Source organism: Ctenopharyngodon idella, chromosome 15, assembly GCF_019924925.1.
Source record: "Ctenopharyngodon idella isolate HZGC_01 chromosome 15, HZGC01, whole genome shotgun sequence".
Classification (NCBI taxonomy): domain Eukaryota; kingdom Metazoa; phylum Chordata; class Actinopteri; order Cypriniformes; family Xenocyprididae; genus Ctenopharyngodon; species Ctenopharyngodon idella.
Window position 1 is genome coordinate 25,535,685 of NC_067234.1, and position 14,923 is coordinate 25,550,607.

The 14,923-nt window shown below is 36.6% G+C and overlaps 1 protein-coding gene across 2 annotated transcripts in view; it reads right to left on the reverse strand.

Annotated features, from left to right (window-relative positions):
• nova2 (NOVA alternative splicing regulator 2) overlaps nt 1–14,923 on the reverse strand; it is a 65,546-nt gene that overhangs the window by 48,355 nt on the left and 2,268 nt on the right. The window contains exons 2-3 of one of the 2 annotated variants that reach the window (XM_051863046.1): nt 11,421–11,483; nt 6,310–6,453 (exon numbers count right to left, since the gene is read on the reverse strand). In XM_051863046.1, the coding sequence (XP_051719006.1) occupies nt 6,310–6,453; nt 11,421–11,483 (207 nt within the window). The remainder of the gene's footprint in view (nt 1–6,309; nt 6,454–11,420; nt 11,484–14,923) is intronic. The other variant, XM_051863047.1, reaches the window with a different exon arrangement.

Sequence of the window (14,923 nt, forward strand, 5' to 3'; positions counted from 1 at the left end):
CTCTGAACAATAATAATGTTGATAATCTCAAAATCGCCAATTAAAAACTGCTATATGTACGTAGTGTTAAACAAATTCAGTCAACTCAGATTTACACAGTGCACAGCACTCTCACTTTTGCCATTCTCCTTTTCACTCTTGTTTTTTTTGTTTCTGCATCATCACACACACACACCAACACCTCCTCAGGCAGATGGGAGACCAGCCTGCGCGCCTGCACCTCCCCCCACACTTGAGGAGCTGTGTCGTCAACAATGTCAAAAGCTTCTATTGTCATTAAGAGTGGCCCACCACTCCTCTTTGTCCTACACAGTTTAGACCCATCATTGACCATTCCAACAATTAGATATTCAATCACTCCTCCCCCTTCACTGTGACATTCCCCTCTCAACTTCTTTCCATGTCTGCATCTTTTTGTCCCAGTGTTTCAGAGGGACCAGACATAACTGCACCGTCATAAATATCTCAAATCCCTTGATATACTCTGACATAGACACAAACACTCACAACTTAGAGTCTAATATGAGCGATGACAGTAGTGTCAGGCGGTAAGCTCAGAGTCAGAGGTTATTATACAGACCACGGGAAGGACTTACAGATGGGTCAAACCTTTGGAGGGATATTTTTGTCTCTCAAATCCAAGATCTTCCTTGTCAGAATTTACTATTCCGCACATCGCCCAAGCATGGGACAGTTATTGAGGTCCTAAGCTCTGTGCCCATAAGCTCTCGCCCACTCGGTGCCTGGTCTAATGATGCAGAGTATGAGGGATGACAGACAGGGAACGCTGCTCAGACCTACCGGAATGCTGGATTAAAGGCTCTCAGATCTACAAAATGGTTTACCGTTATCTCATAACTGGCTTCAGTTTCCAGGACTGACATCAACTCGTTTGTTTTCACAGTTTCCATGAGAAACTATTAAAAACAATCCAAACATGTTGCATGATGAGAATGTCTATTATAACAAACGCAATAAGAAATACTGGCTCCGGACAAGCAGGACCATATGCAATCACTGCCCGCTGGAGGAACTGAATCGGTCGATATTCAGAAAGCTGTACACATCTGCTACTTCAATGTGTGTATTTTACATTTTTTGACTGATTTCATGATTCTAACATATTTTAAACAAAGTTTAAGTCAATTCATCAATCAGGTGATTTTCCAATGAAATTGGTGCTGAAATTCAGAAGAAAAAAAATAGATTAAAGTAATAATTTACCCAAAAAATAAAAATTCTGTCATTTACTTAATCTCATGTTGTTCCAAACCTGTATAATCATATCACTAGTCAACCAATATGGGTTTTTTTTTTAATCAAATGCCAATATCTTAGAGAGCAGATCACCGATATAAATACGATATATATATATATATATATATATATATATATATATCACACTATTCAATTTGAAGTACATAAAAACTAGAAGTAAATTTATTTTACACTATATTTAATATAATTTTAAAATTAATCCATATTAAAACATATATTTGAATAATAATAATAAAAAAAATAGGCAAGATTTACATTTTAAATAATTTTTTTTAAATCTAGTAAACTAACAAAGATGGAGAATTGGAGCTTCTGTGTGTCTTGTTAGCTCTGTCAAAATAAAAGTCTTGCTTCCAACACTTATCGGCCAAACAAAAAAATATATCTGCCAATGCAATAAAAAAAAAAACATTTCTGCAAGGCAATATGTTGGTAGTTCACTATATAACTGGCTTTCTTCTACGGAACACAAAAGAAGATATTTTGAAGAATGTCTCTGTGTTGTTTGTCCATACAATGAAAGTAAGTGGGTTTTTTATACTTCCCAATGTTCATTCAATTATCTTCTTTTGTGTTCCATATACAGGTTTGGAATAACATGACGGTAGGTAAATAATGACAGAGTTTTCATTTTTTCAAGTGTGGGTCTGCAAATAAGCCTCATTGTTTCTGAGCCAGTAATGTGAAAGATCGCATTTTATTGTTCTGTTACTCACATCCCCTGTCAACGCTATTGAGTCGAGGTGCAAATTATCAAAATGATTTAGTCAGTGGACTTCCTGGGTGGAAGGAGATTGGCTTTTCAAATTTGAAGGGAATGCACCTGCTATTCTCTTCAGTTCTCATGGTGAATTTTATCCTTTATCTTGTCTATTTGCAGCGGCAGGATCGATCAATAGTATTTGTACTAAAGCCTCATAGAGATGCACTGGAGATAGGGGGAGGGCTGGACTAAAGGACACGGCACCACTCCCATGATGCAAAAATTGATCCCTTGAATAAATTTGCAGTGTTCTATTAATGGCAGGTCCCTCTGAGGTTTTTTATTACATCTGACGGAAAAGCCAGCAAAAGTACAACACCCAGGAGGAAAGAGAAATGAAAATAAGAGGGTAACCAGGACCCCCTTTAGCTTTTCTAAAAAGAGTACCTAAATAATATACCTTGAAGAATATACTTTTCGGACACTTAATTATTATGTGAAATAAAATAAAAATGTATTAGAATTTCAATATATATTAAATCCAGTTAGTTGTATGTCTTGTACTTATATTTGTAATATTATGTTTGTACAAAGAAAAACTTCAGTGATGTGAGAAAAACTTCATCTTCCTGATGATCACTGAAAAAGGTCTAGTCATACCTAATAGGAAGCGTCAGCAGGCTAAGTGGGCAACATGGTAATTATATCACAAATGTACTCTGATGTACTAGCATCTTCATCATTTTCAAGATCACTGTCTGCGCCATCACTCCCATCATCCCCCTCACTAAGTGTTTCTCTCTATATCGCTCTGTCTATGATGAGACTCGGGTCAAACTCGCTCTGGAAAGCAAGGCTCTTTTGTACAAGACGGTTTGACTGTGTGAGTCTCAGGCACTGGCTGGCACTGTGGGCTAACGGCCACAGAAGATGACGTCACGAGCCTGAAAAAGAAAACAAAGCCACAGGGATTAAGGGTACCTCGTCTCTCCTTCACAGCCCAGATGCTGACTATCCCGCCGCCTCTGACAATGGTGGTGCTTTTACATGCTAAAGACAGTTAGCATGTAGGCTAGCATTTACACATAGCACTATATTAATGGAGTTCACAGACAGACTGATTAACAAGCAGTAAAATGTGTTGAATCATTAATTAGAACGCGCAAGCTTATTGACATTTTAGCAGTTAACAATTTCAAGTAGTATTGCCACTAGAATAGACTACTAAAAAACCTGAGCAACTTCACCTTCTGAACATAATACTCCTTGAGTGTGAAAAGCTTTTATGACAATCTTCCAAAGGCTGAATACAAGACACAAACAAAAGCTGCATAATTACTTGCTAACATTTGCTAATTAAGTAGTAATACGGGCTAACTCTATCACAAACCTCTAAAGTGTTAGCACTCCCTTACAAAAACATTCTATGGTGGTACTATAGTACAGTGATGGTAATTACAAGGTATATATATATATCATAGCATTTACATTAAAACCCTAAGAAACACTATTCCAAAAAGATACATGCTCAATAGTGTACGTCCTTGCAAATAATATATATTAATTACACTTTGTAATAATGTCAAATCAAAAGTTTTACTTTAAAGTACATTGTTTTAACAACCTTTTATCATGCTTTAAAGAAGTGCACTGATTTTGATGTGTTGACTAACATACTAAAACACATGTAAAGTACTTGATTTTAATTTTAGTGTGTTATCCAATATTACATTTAAAGTAAATACAGTATTTTAAATGTACTAAACAGCAACATCATAAAAAACGGTTTATTACAAATATATTATATAAATACATGACATACAAGTTTCAATTTTAAATGCTTGGCAGTGCACTTTAACCATATGGAAAAGACAATTGTAATAATTATGAAATTACATATAAAGATATACTTAAGTCCTACTTAAGTAAATGTACACCTCAACTAATTGCATTTAATTTAAATTTAAATTGATAAGACATTCATTTAACTGCAACTTAAATATTACATTCAGTTTTCACTACTAAAATTTTCTACTAAAGTACATTATTTCCATACTAAGTACTCATACTAAAGTGTACTTCTTTTTCACAAGATGACTCAGCTTGAATTAAACTAAGCAACACTAAGGTCATCGTAAATAAAAATGTGAGTAAATGAGGCTGAAGAAAGAGAGCAAGAGAAAAAACACAGAAATCTAATTTCTACCCCTAGATTTGTAATATTGCGGCTTTTCATCTTTTGGCCACAAAGCTTAGGTCTTAAGCAGATTACACAGCAGAGAAATCAGTAATGTTGATAATGTGTGTGGGAGGGCAGCATGGCTCTCTGGGTATTAAACACTGAAAACTGCAATCACGGTGCTAGATTAGGAGCGAGCTTTAATATTGTGCTACATACTGCTGAAAGGGACAGAGAGGCTGGATGGGGATCAGTGACTTGGACAGGGAAAAGTCAGAATGTACACACACTCAGGAAACCTGAGAGGAAGAGCACTGGCCAATTATAAAGAAGAAAGGATGATGCAACTCTCTGGACTCATATCTGAAAATGCTGTGTGAAAAATCGAGTCTTGTGCGTTAAAATGTGACTTTTGGTGCAGCTTTTTCATGCAAAAGGCTATGGAACAGTGTTTAAATTGAAAGTGTTTTTTAGTAATTAACCCAAAAAAGAAAATTCTGTCATCATTGTTCACCCTCATGTGCTTTTTAACCTTTATGACTTTTTTTTTTTTTGTGGATAACAAAAGAATTTTGAGGAACTGTTTCTCTCCATGAAAATGAGGGTCAGTGGTGTCCAAAATAGAATTGGACCCATTGATGTTATTTGTATGGACACATTTTTTAAAAAGAAAAAAAAATCCTTTAATGTTCCACAGAAAACAGAAAGTCAAACAGGTCTGGATGAACATGAGGGTGAGTAAATGAACAAATTTTCATTGTTGTGTGAATTATCCTTTTAAATAGTGAATACTAACTGTAACATCCCGTTTATGCATTTGCATGATTTTGCATTTGCGTGTAAAAATAATGACAGAATTTTCCTTTTTGTGTGAACTGAAACTGTAACATCCAGTTTTATGTTTTGAATTTGCATGTTAATTAATAAAACAACATATTTAACTACATTTAACTTCTCTTGTGATGCCTTTAAGATGGAACAGTGTTCCTTACAGATGCAAGGTTGTTGTCAAATATGGCTGTTTCCCAATAAATGCTGCAGGAGCTATATTTGGAGCGAAGACAGCTAATAAATCCATTCTGCAGAAATAATGGATGTCTGGTCAGCGCTGCTTTGTCCAAAATTAAATGCCAGTGCGGCTTCTATCACAGACGATGTCTTTGGAGATGTGATGTGCCTACTGAAACAGTTTAGCGATTTAGATATACCGCCGGACACTTCTTTCCTAAAAAGTTCCCTCCTTCCCCACCGTGAGAGCAGCACAGCAGGTGGATCTTTTGACTCGCACCCAAGGAAAAGCTCAAGCTAATTTCCATACAGATGCCCTGCTTCACTGGAGAGGAAGAACCCCCCATTAAGCACTCGAACAACCTAGCACAGCACCGGCAACTATTCGCCTACGTTCCTCTCCCTTAATTCAGTAGCCATCGCAACCCCCCTACCCCTCACTCTAGACATTGGAGCACTCAAGGTTGCCAAAACCAATGAAAGGGGGGGTGGGTAGGAGGTGTCTTGCATTTGGCATCTGCCATGGCTGGCCATAGCTCTGTGCTCTACATCCCAAGGGGAAAGGGACAGAGGTGCCCTGTTGGACGTGCCAGGATGATGGGAGGATGAGCAAATCGCACAAAGCCCTTTTAAGTAAGAGCCCAGAAGCCCCCCACCACTTCTCGTTTCCTCTGTCACCCCATCCCTAAGAACATCTGAAAGAATTCCAACACACACAGACACAAAACATCTCTCTTTTTCTCTCGAAATATTAATAGTATTAGAAAAGGAGCATTCAAACATCGTATCGGCATTCATTTGAGCTCTGAACTCCATACTTGCGAGTCTCTCAGCTCATTGTCCTCACTTGATCTGGCACTATGTGCAACCTGAGCTCTGATAAAGGCCATATGGTGTGGCTGCAAGCCCAAAGGTGACAGCGTCCCATATGATTCTCATTAAGAAGGAGTCGCAGTGACTTTGGGAGCGAGGTACCTTTGGTAATGTCTTAGCATAGACTAATAACATGGATTAATTAAGATATAAAATAATCCAGGTGCTTTAAAATGGTGCTTTAATGACTGGATGGTAGAGTAGTGCAGTAAACAAGAGGAGGTTGATGAGGGTTCCCTTCAAGGCTTTCTGGAATTAGGAGACTTACCCGGGTAGAAGTCTTTGGATTTGGACAGCTTGATGGTGGCCCCGGTCTCTTTCTGTAGCTGGACAATAGTCTGACCACCCTTGCCAATGATGGAGCCTGCGGCGTAGCTTGGAATCAGCACCTTTAAGAAATATTCGCCTTCCTCTGGAAAAAGAAAAAGGGAAAAAAATTAACGCTGCAATAGATTTACCGAAATCTGACACAATAATAATAAATGAACAAATAAACAAAACAAACAAATATCAAGATTTAAAAAACATATTCTGTAATCTAACATTTACTACTACTACTACTAATAATAATAATAATAAATATTTGCAATATATTTAAATAAACATTTTTCTTTAATATACAAAATAAATAATAAAAAATGCAAAAATAATAAAGGGTTTAAAGGGTTAGTTCACCCAAAAATGAAAATTCTCCCATGATTTACTCACTCTGAAGCCATCCTAGGTGTATATGACTATCTTCTTTCAGACGAACACAGTCGGAGATATATTTAAAAATATCCTTGCTCTCCAAAGATTTATAATAGTAGTGAACGAAGGGTGTGTTTTGAAGCCCAAAAACATTCATCCATCATAAAAAGTACTCCATATGGCTCCAGGGGGTTAATAAAGGCCTACTGAAGTGAAGCAATGGGTTTTTGTGAGAAAAATATCCGTATTTAAAACTTTATAAAGTAAAACTTGCTTCCGGCAGACGCACAGAGGATAGAGCAAAACAAAACACCGGTCATGAATTGGAAGTCTAAATTGAGAAATTTTAGAGAGAAATGTCAGAGGATTTCTATATAAGAGAAGAGGAGCTTCAGTTTGTTGCACAGCCATATTTGTTTGAACTGTGAGAGGCGTCTAAGCTTATGATACTCCTACATCCTGCATCATACATCGCTTCACTGGTTACTCTTGTGGCGCAAGTCGAATTGCACAGTATGCGTACGGTCGTCTGGCAGAAGCTAGTTTTTTTCTTACAAAAACCCATCGCATCGCTTCAGAAGGCCTTTATTAACCCCCTAAAGCCGTATGGATTATATTTATGATGGATGGATGCTTTTTTTTTGGCTTCAAAACATTCACTACCATTATAAATCTTTGGAGAGCAAGGGTATTTTTGAATATATCTCCGATTGTGTTCATCTGAAAGAAAATAGTCATATACACCTAGGATGGCTTGAGTGTGAGTACATCACGGGATAATTTTCATTTTTGGGTGAACTATCCCTTTAAATGCATGAAATTAGTTTTGTAGACATATATAAATTATGTCTACAACCTAATATTTTAATGTTTTTTTTTTTTGAATGGATAAATTTTAGCAGGGAGAGTGAAAAGGAAGGAAAAGCAGCAAACAAGTGCCCAGGATACATGGGAACTTCTTTAATAATATATACTGTTTAAAAAGCATCCCAGGTGGCACGTCATGAAGCTGGTTGAATGCCCAGTGTGCAGAGCTGTAATCTATGCAAAGGGTGGCTACTTTAAAGAAGCTAAAATAAGACCGTTTTTATCTTTTTAAGAAAACATTTTTGGCCACTACATAATTGACATACTTCCATTTGTGCTACATCACAGATTTGATAACTTAATTGTTATTATTTTGAAATGTAGAATAAAGTAGTAAAGAATTATGCAACGGTATGCTAGATGCTTTACATTTTTGGTAGACGCTTTAATACCTGACTTATGAGAAAATGCACATATTGCCTAAGTGGCAATCAGAGAAGGTAGCTATAAATAAAAGTCAAACTGAAATACTAGACCAGCAAAGAACTACAAGACCACTATAATAAGATCAGTGGACTTAACGAGTTGTAATTAAAGCTGAACCACAAGTATTAATGCTTAAGTTAAGCAGGGCTGCTAACAGTCAAGAGAAGAACAAAAAGTACAGGTTAGTAGGACAAGAAAATTGCAAGTTATGCAAGTAGGAAAGGATCAGGGATGAGGGTATATTTTGTTAAACATGTCAATCAAATTGCAAAGTTGAATTTGAAAAGACATTAGTAGACTCCATTTCAACGTAGACATTGTAATGTGTAGAAGTAGCCATTTATAGCAAGTGAAGAGCATGGCACATATAATGTAGCACAAGACATCCTGATTTCACTTCCCTCTTGAGGAAGGTCAGCAAAGGTTTTCTCGAAAGTGGAGCAGCGGTGGGGCAGTAAAGTGCTTCATCTATCGTTGGGCTCTACCTGGCTGCAGCATATCCAGGTCAGCAGAAGCACAGTACATGGTCCCTGACTTTAACATGACATTGTATCCCTCTGCCTGGGCCGCTTGGGTACGCACTTAATATTCCACCACAATTAATCTGTGTCGGCTCCCAGAAGACGGCCGCTTTAGATTAGATTGTTATTCTGGAGAAGCAGTTTATCTTGTCAAGCTAGGCTGATGGCTAGGCTAAGCTACATGCAGTTGCAGCCTAATACTGATGATTGGGTAAAAATGATATAGACTACTGCACAGAGTATTAATCTCAGAGTGCAGCTGGACAAACAAATGAACTAACAGCAACAACGGCAGGGATGCTTGGCATGTTTTGGTCGAAGGCCCGACTTAACTGCATCACTGACAAAGTAATGACACATGTCTGTAGTTACGTGTGAGCCAAATTAAGAGAAGTGTTAGTGTTCTGTTAACAAGATGGATGTCACAGATCAGATTGTTTTGAGCTGGAAATCACGATTTATTAATTCATTGCCTCGTTTTAGTAAATCGTGGCCATGTTGAACTAATTGCATTTCCTCGTTTTGATTTAACTACAAGGGAACGAATTATTACAACATGGCCACGATTTAGTAAATCAAGGGAACAAATTATTATATTGTGTGCACTATTTACTTAAAAAGAGGGAACAAATTAGTAAAACGTGCTGACATATTAGTAAGTCCTGGGAACAAATTGTTAATTTGTGGCCACGATATACTTTTTTTTTCTAGCATATCATGTGAGGGGCTCCGTGACTGATATTTTTTAGGCAGTGGCTATTTGAAGATATTTACATTAAGTGCAAATAGCATATTTTCTTAGTGATAGATGCTATTTACACTAAGTGCAAATAGCTGTAGATGCTATTTTTACTAAGTTAAAATAGCAATATATTCTATTTACACTAAGTGACAATAGCAGCATTTTCTTAGCAATATGCTATTTACACTAGGTGAAAATAGCGATAGATTCTATTTACACCATGTAAAAGTATCAGTTCTTTGCAATAAGAGTAAATAGAAATTAGATGCTATCTATACTTAATATTGGCAGATACTAATTGCACCTCAGTATTTCTGTACATTAACAGGATGCAGTAATATCATAGAGTGTAAATGATTATATTTATAAAAATTATTAAATAGATGCTGCCTTATTAGGAGAATAAAAACCCTCCCTACACCTTCTCCTAACCCTACCCAATAAACACTTTTAATATTATTAAACACTCGTTCGCAGTTTATTTCCACTTTTAGAACATTATTTTCATTTTTATTGAAAATAAAAGCGTACTCGGCAAAAGGCGGATTCGAACCCACACCGATCGCGTTAAAAGCCAGGTCTGCGAGCCTTACTTGCTACTGCTGCGCCACTGAAGACATTGAATTCTGTGCGTCTTTTTTAAAACTTGAGTACTCAACCACACATTGGTGGGCGGAGTTAGTGTAAATAGCATTTGCCAACAAGGGACACTATTTGCACTTAGTGTAAAATAGACACTCCGTATTTGGCATTCCGTGGAGCACAATGTAAATTTGAACAACGTACTGATCTCTCTTTTCCATGTAAATTACAATGAATGGGGACCGGAGATATTTTGAGCTTGAAAAACTAGGCACTATAAAAGTAGTCCATATGATTTGTGCGCAGGTTCGTGTGGCGAACGTACTGAAATTTAACTCGTAATTCACTGACAGCTGTCGCCTCCGGTGAGCTGGTAACTGATGAGGCCACTTCACTGATTCAGTGAGTTTTTGTGAACTTGATCTACTGATTCACTGAAAAGATCTGACTCGACAGAATGATTCTTCATGATTCTGATGTCATTTCAACAAGCAAATGCCATTTTCAGTGAATAATGACTTAATGTCTGTTTCTCATACAAAGCTATTTTATGACTTCAGAAGATTTCAAATATAGTGCAGAATTATGGAGCACTTTTATGATACTTTCATGGTGCTTTTTTGTCATTTTGGAACTTGACAATCAGTCCTCATTCACTTTTATTATATTTAACATAGTGGCTTGAATATTCTTCAAAAATGACATGAGGGTGAGTAAATGTCAGATTTTTTTTGATTTTTTTTATGGGTGATCTATCCCTTTAACTGTAGGCAATGGGATGATTTTAACAATGTTTAAGTCTTCTTTAGGTAATCCTGTAGAATCACATGCCAATTGATCTGGATGTGTAATGAAGTAGATCTCTAACTAAAGAAGTATAGTCTCATATTTAGCGACACTAGTACTGGATGCCACCATATTATGAGTTACATAAACAACAAGGGAATAATGGAGGTTACTGTGACATAAAGAAATGTACTCAGAACTAGGCTCCTGAACACCTCTAAATGACAAGTCCTGATTTTTCACTCACGTACTAAAAATTGCTGTTGTTTTCACACATTATAAACAGGCGGTTCAAACTGTGTCTACAGAACACTACAGATACATGCTTTTCTGCAATGACCCAGATTTCCCACAGAGCTAAGACTGTCCTCCTTTTGATTTGGATGAGTCTAAATTTAACCTTGATTAATATGGCGTGGGGTTCATAAATAATGTGTATCATGCATACATAAGTATTCTCTCTTCAAAAAGCATCTAACAAAAGTCTGTCATAAATTGGACCAAGAGGCTGCATCCAGACTGACATTATCTACTCTAATTAATGTAACACATTAGACACATGATATTATGTCAAGCATCACATTTTCATTACAATATTAGGCTGTTTTAAAGGTTACACATTTTACTTTAATTATGAGCAGCAAAATGTTTCAAAGCATTATGGCGGTTATGCAGTGAAAAAAGCAACATCATAAAGGTAAAGGTAGACTCTGGTTTGCAGATAACAAGATCTGTATGTAATTTTGGCAGAAAATTAAACATTACCGTGAAATCCGACAAAATCTGATGAAAATGGTGGATCATGGATGGCCGGTTGGTTGCATCTCTCTAAAAGAATGTGAATGAGAAAATTAATCTTTGTGGAAATGTCAGATAGAAAAACAAAACAAAGTGACACATGACAGAGTCAATGACAGAGTCTACCTTCAAACCTCCTGCTCAAATCAAGAACATGAATGTTGACGTCATGGATAAAGATACAGGATGCAGTAATAATGAACTTTATAGTAATGACTTCTTGGTTTCCAATTATTTTCACTATTATTTCAAATTAAACATGACCTGATAACAATGTTCAGGATTCAATGGCATTACTGTAAATTCAAAGATTATTCAATACTCAATTAACAACAGCACTTGTGGCATAATGTTGATTACCACAAATAGGAATTCATTTACTTATGCCTCATTTTCTTGAAAAGAAACAAATTAGTAAAGAAGGCCAATCTGTAAACATTGATATACTCACTGTTTTAACTACATAGCCACAAGATGTAAGCAATATGCGTGCTAACATGATTTTAGTGTGGAAAAAACCCTAACTAAACTTTTTTGGGTACAGTTATAGAAGAACTTTACAGCTCAAAGTACTACTAATAATAAAATTTAACAGAATTCATGTAAGTGCTTTTATATTTAAGCTTAACATTTCTGCTTTTACATTCACTTAACTTCCATTGGAAGTGCCTCACTAATTTTTGCTTTTTTTAAAAAAGAAAATGAGAAAAATCAACATTATGCCACAAATACTGTCCATTGAGCTTAACTTAAACCTGGAATATTCCTTTAAACAAGCTTATAAACCATAATCAGTACATCAGAACAAAAGGCATTCTCAGTTTATTCTCTTCTAAAACATAGAGCATCTACAGCCCAAGTTTGAGTTGGATCAATCCTATTTCCTGTCACTTGTCAACACAAAGCCCTGGCTGAGAAAAATCAGTGGATTACACTACACGCATATCCGTAGCAGTGCCTTTGAGGGAAATGAGTCCCTCCCATTGTGCTACACCGGGAACAAAACAAGAACAAGTTGGTATGCTGTTATTCTTTCCTTCAACCTACTTCACATCTTAATAAGCCTCGTTTTGCGTGTACATCTATGATTACACGCAATATACTCACTGAGAAGTCAGAATAATTAATAAAAAAGCCCAAATGGGTATTACTTATAATAAACCAGTAGGTGTAAAAACAAATCATCAGTTGCTAGAGACTCCCAAGAGACCCGTGGTTCAAGAATAAGCAACGTCAGCTTGAGGATTGAAGGTTCCTGAGAGCTTATGTTGGGGGCCTTACAAAAACAGACACAAAGCAATAAATATTTAGTTTTTTCATTTGCTTTTGTTTTTTAGTCTTTGACTAAATAGATTTATACTGTATTCGACTTTAAATTAATCATTGGGTTAGACAGCATTTGTGCTTAAGCATAACAAACATCTAATTTTAGTTGGAGTGATGAAAGGACCACTTTCCCTGCACGGCTGTCCAAGCAACTGCCTGACCAAAATGGCTTCCGATATAAACATTGCAGTCCGAAATAAAACATCCTACTCGCTTTCTGCTGCACGTGAGAGAAAGCAGCATGCTTTGTTCTAACAAGCGCGAAGACTCGAGGAGAAGCTTTTGCATTGCTTCTTTCATTCATCTCATCCATATTCATCTCAGGTCCCGTCCTCCATTCCAAGGCAGACAAGCCGAGCAAATCATCCAATGTGGGGCTGCCTTTCACAACACCCTCCCAAATCCTCGCCATCCTGCATGAGATTTTTTTTTTTCTTTGACGCAGTGCATTAAAGAAAAAACTGAAGCAGCGCCCCCTTCATTTTGAAGTGATCGTACGGTGATCAATGGGCTGAGGGTTGCATGGGTAATCAATGACTTGTAACTATTGATGAGAGATATGGACCCAGGGAGGAGGAAGAAACGATCGCCCCGACCCATAATCATGATTAGAGGCGAAACAAACAAATGATGCGGAAGCAGAACGCAGCGCACCCTAAATGTATTTTCTGCTGAGCCTATCAAAAACTGCTGTAGAAAAAAACTGTGCACTTAATCTGAAAACCGGTGGGAGTATTGCATTGTAGGATGTGAGTGAACAAGGTGGGCGACAGCGACGAATCGGTTATTGGTCCCCCGTATAATGTCTGAGGGGGTGGGGGTGAATCTTCAAACACAGCTGGCAAATCATGTTTACGTAACAACCCCTTCTAAGACGGATCCTGCGTCTATTTTCTCATCCTGCGGGCTGAAATGCACAAGCAAGAGAATCTAAAAAAGAGGCTACTCGCTAGTGCCGAGCAGCATCTGAAAATGTCTTTATATAGTAAAGACAACACGGGATTGTACAAATACACACACACTTCCACGTTTTCTTGCGGCCTCAAAGGGTCACAGTCCCCTCACGCCGTCCAGCTAGGACATGTATCCCCTAAAACAACCTTTTGTAAATGGAAGCACTGTCCTGTGCCAGTTCATCCATTTACAAAATTAAAACATTACATCTTATGAGACAGCTCGGGAACGTGGAGAGAAGCTCTTTGGTGAACTTGAAGTCGAAGCCTTAACGATCAATTGGCAGGAAAATGATTCTTGTTTTTAAGCCAACTGACTTTCATTTTAATGTCTTTAACTTTGTTTTCAGGCAGCCTTTCAAAATACAATCCTTTGTCAGCCACATCATGATTTAATCTACTAGATAAAGAGTTAAAACAATATGCAAGTCATATAAAATATGATACTAATCCTACATGTATGAAAACATTAAATCAAAGAGTAAATGTTATAAGAAAACAAATTAGACCTCTTATTGTCATAGCAGAACTGTTGTTGTCAGTTGCTTTTCCCGTTTCCAGTATGCTATGCTGGATCCTTAGTTTTAACTCCAAAGTAGTCCAAAAAAAAAAAAAAAAACTACATAAATGGTTCAGATTCACACTAACTTGGCCGAAGATCTGCCTGTGTAACTTCTGGTGTTTAAATATGAACCACAAAGCAGAAACTACGGGTAAATGTTGACTCTAAACATGCAACCATGTTAATACATGCCATATTTTTACTCTTTTCTCTTTTTCATGCCATATTTAACTCTTTTAATATAAATATAAATTCCCTTTCACATATTTATCAACATGTCTAACCAACTCTTAGAGATACGAAACACTAAATTAATCATTTTTAAAAAATCAGCATTTGCATTTTATTATTTTTCAGAATTCCTAACATTTAAGTTAAAAAATATGGATAAATTAATATAAATATAGACGCTTAAAGATAGAACAACAATGTCATATTATAATACTAAAATAAGTTAAATGTAAGTTTAACTGATACCATATAAATACACTATTTTGAATGAATGGAAATAAATTAATTGAGTATTTTTACAGCTTTTGGTTAATGAATTTCGGTAACTTTTACACTACGTAACTGGCTAAGGCTTTTTAAAATAATTTAACAGAGATTGCATGCACAATTTCTAACTG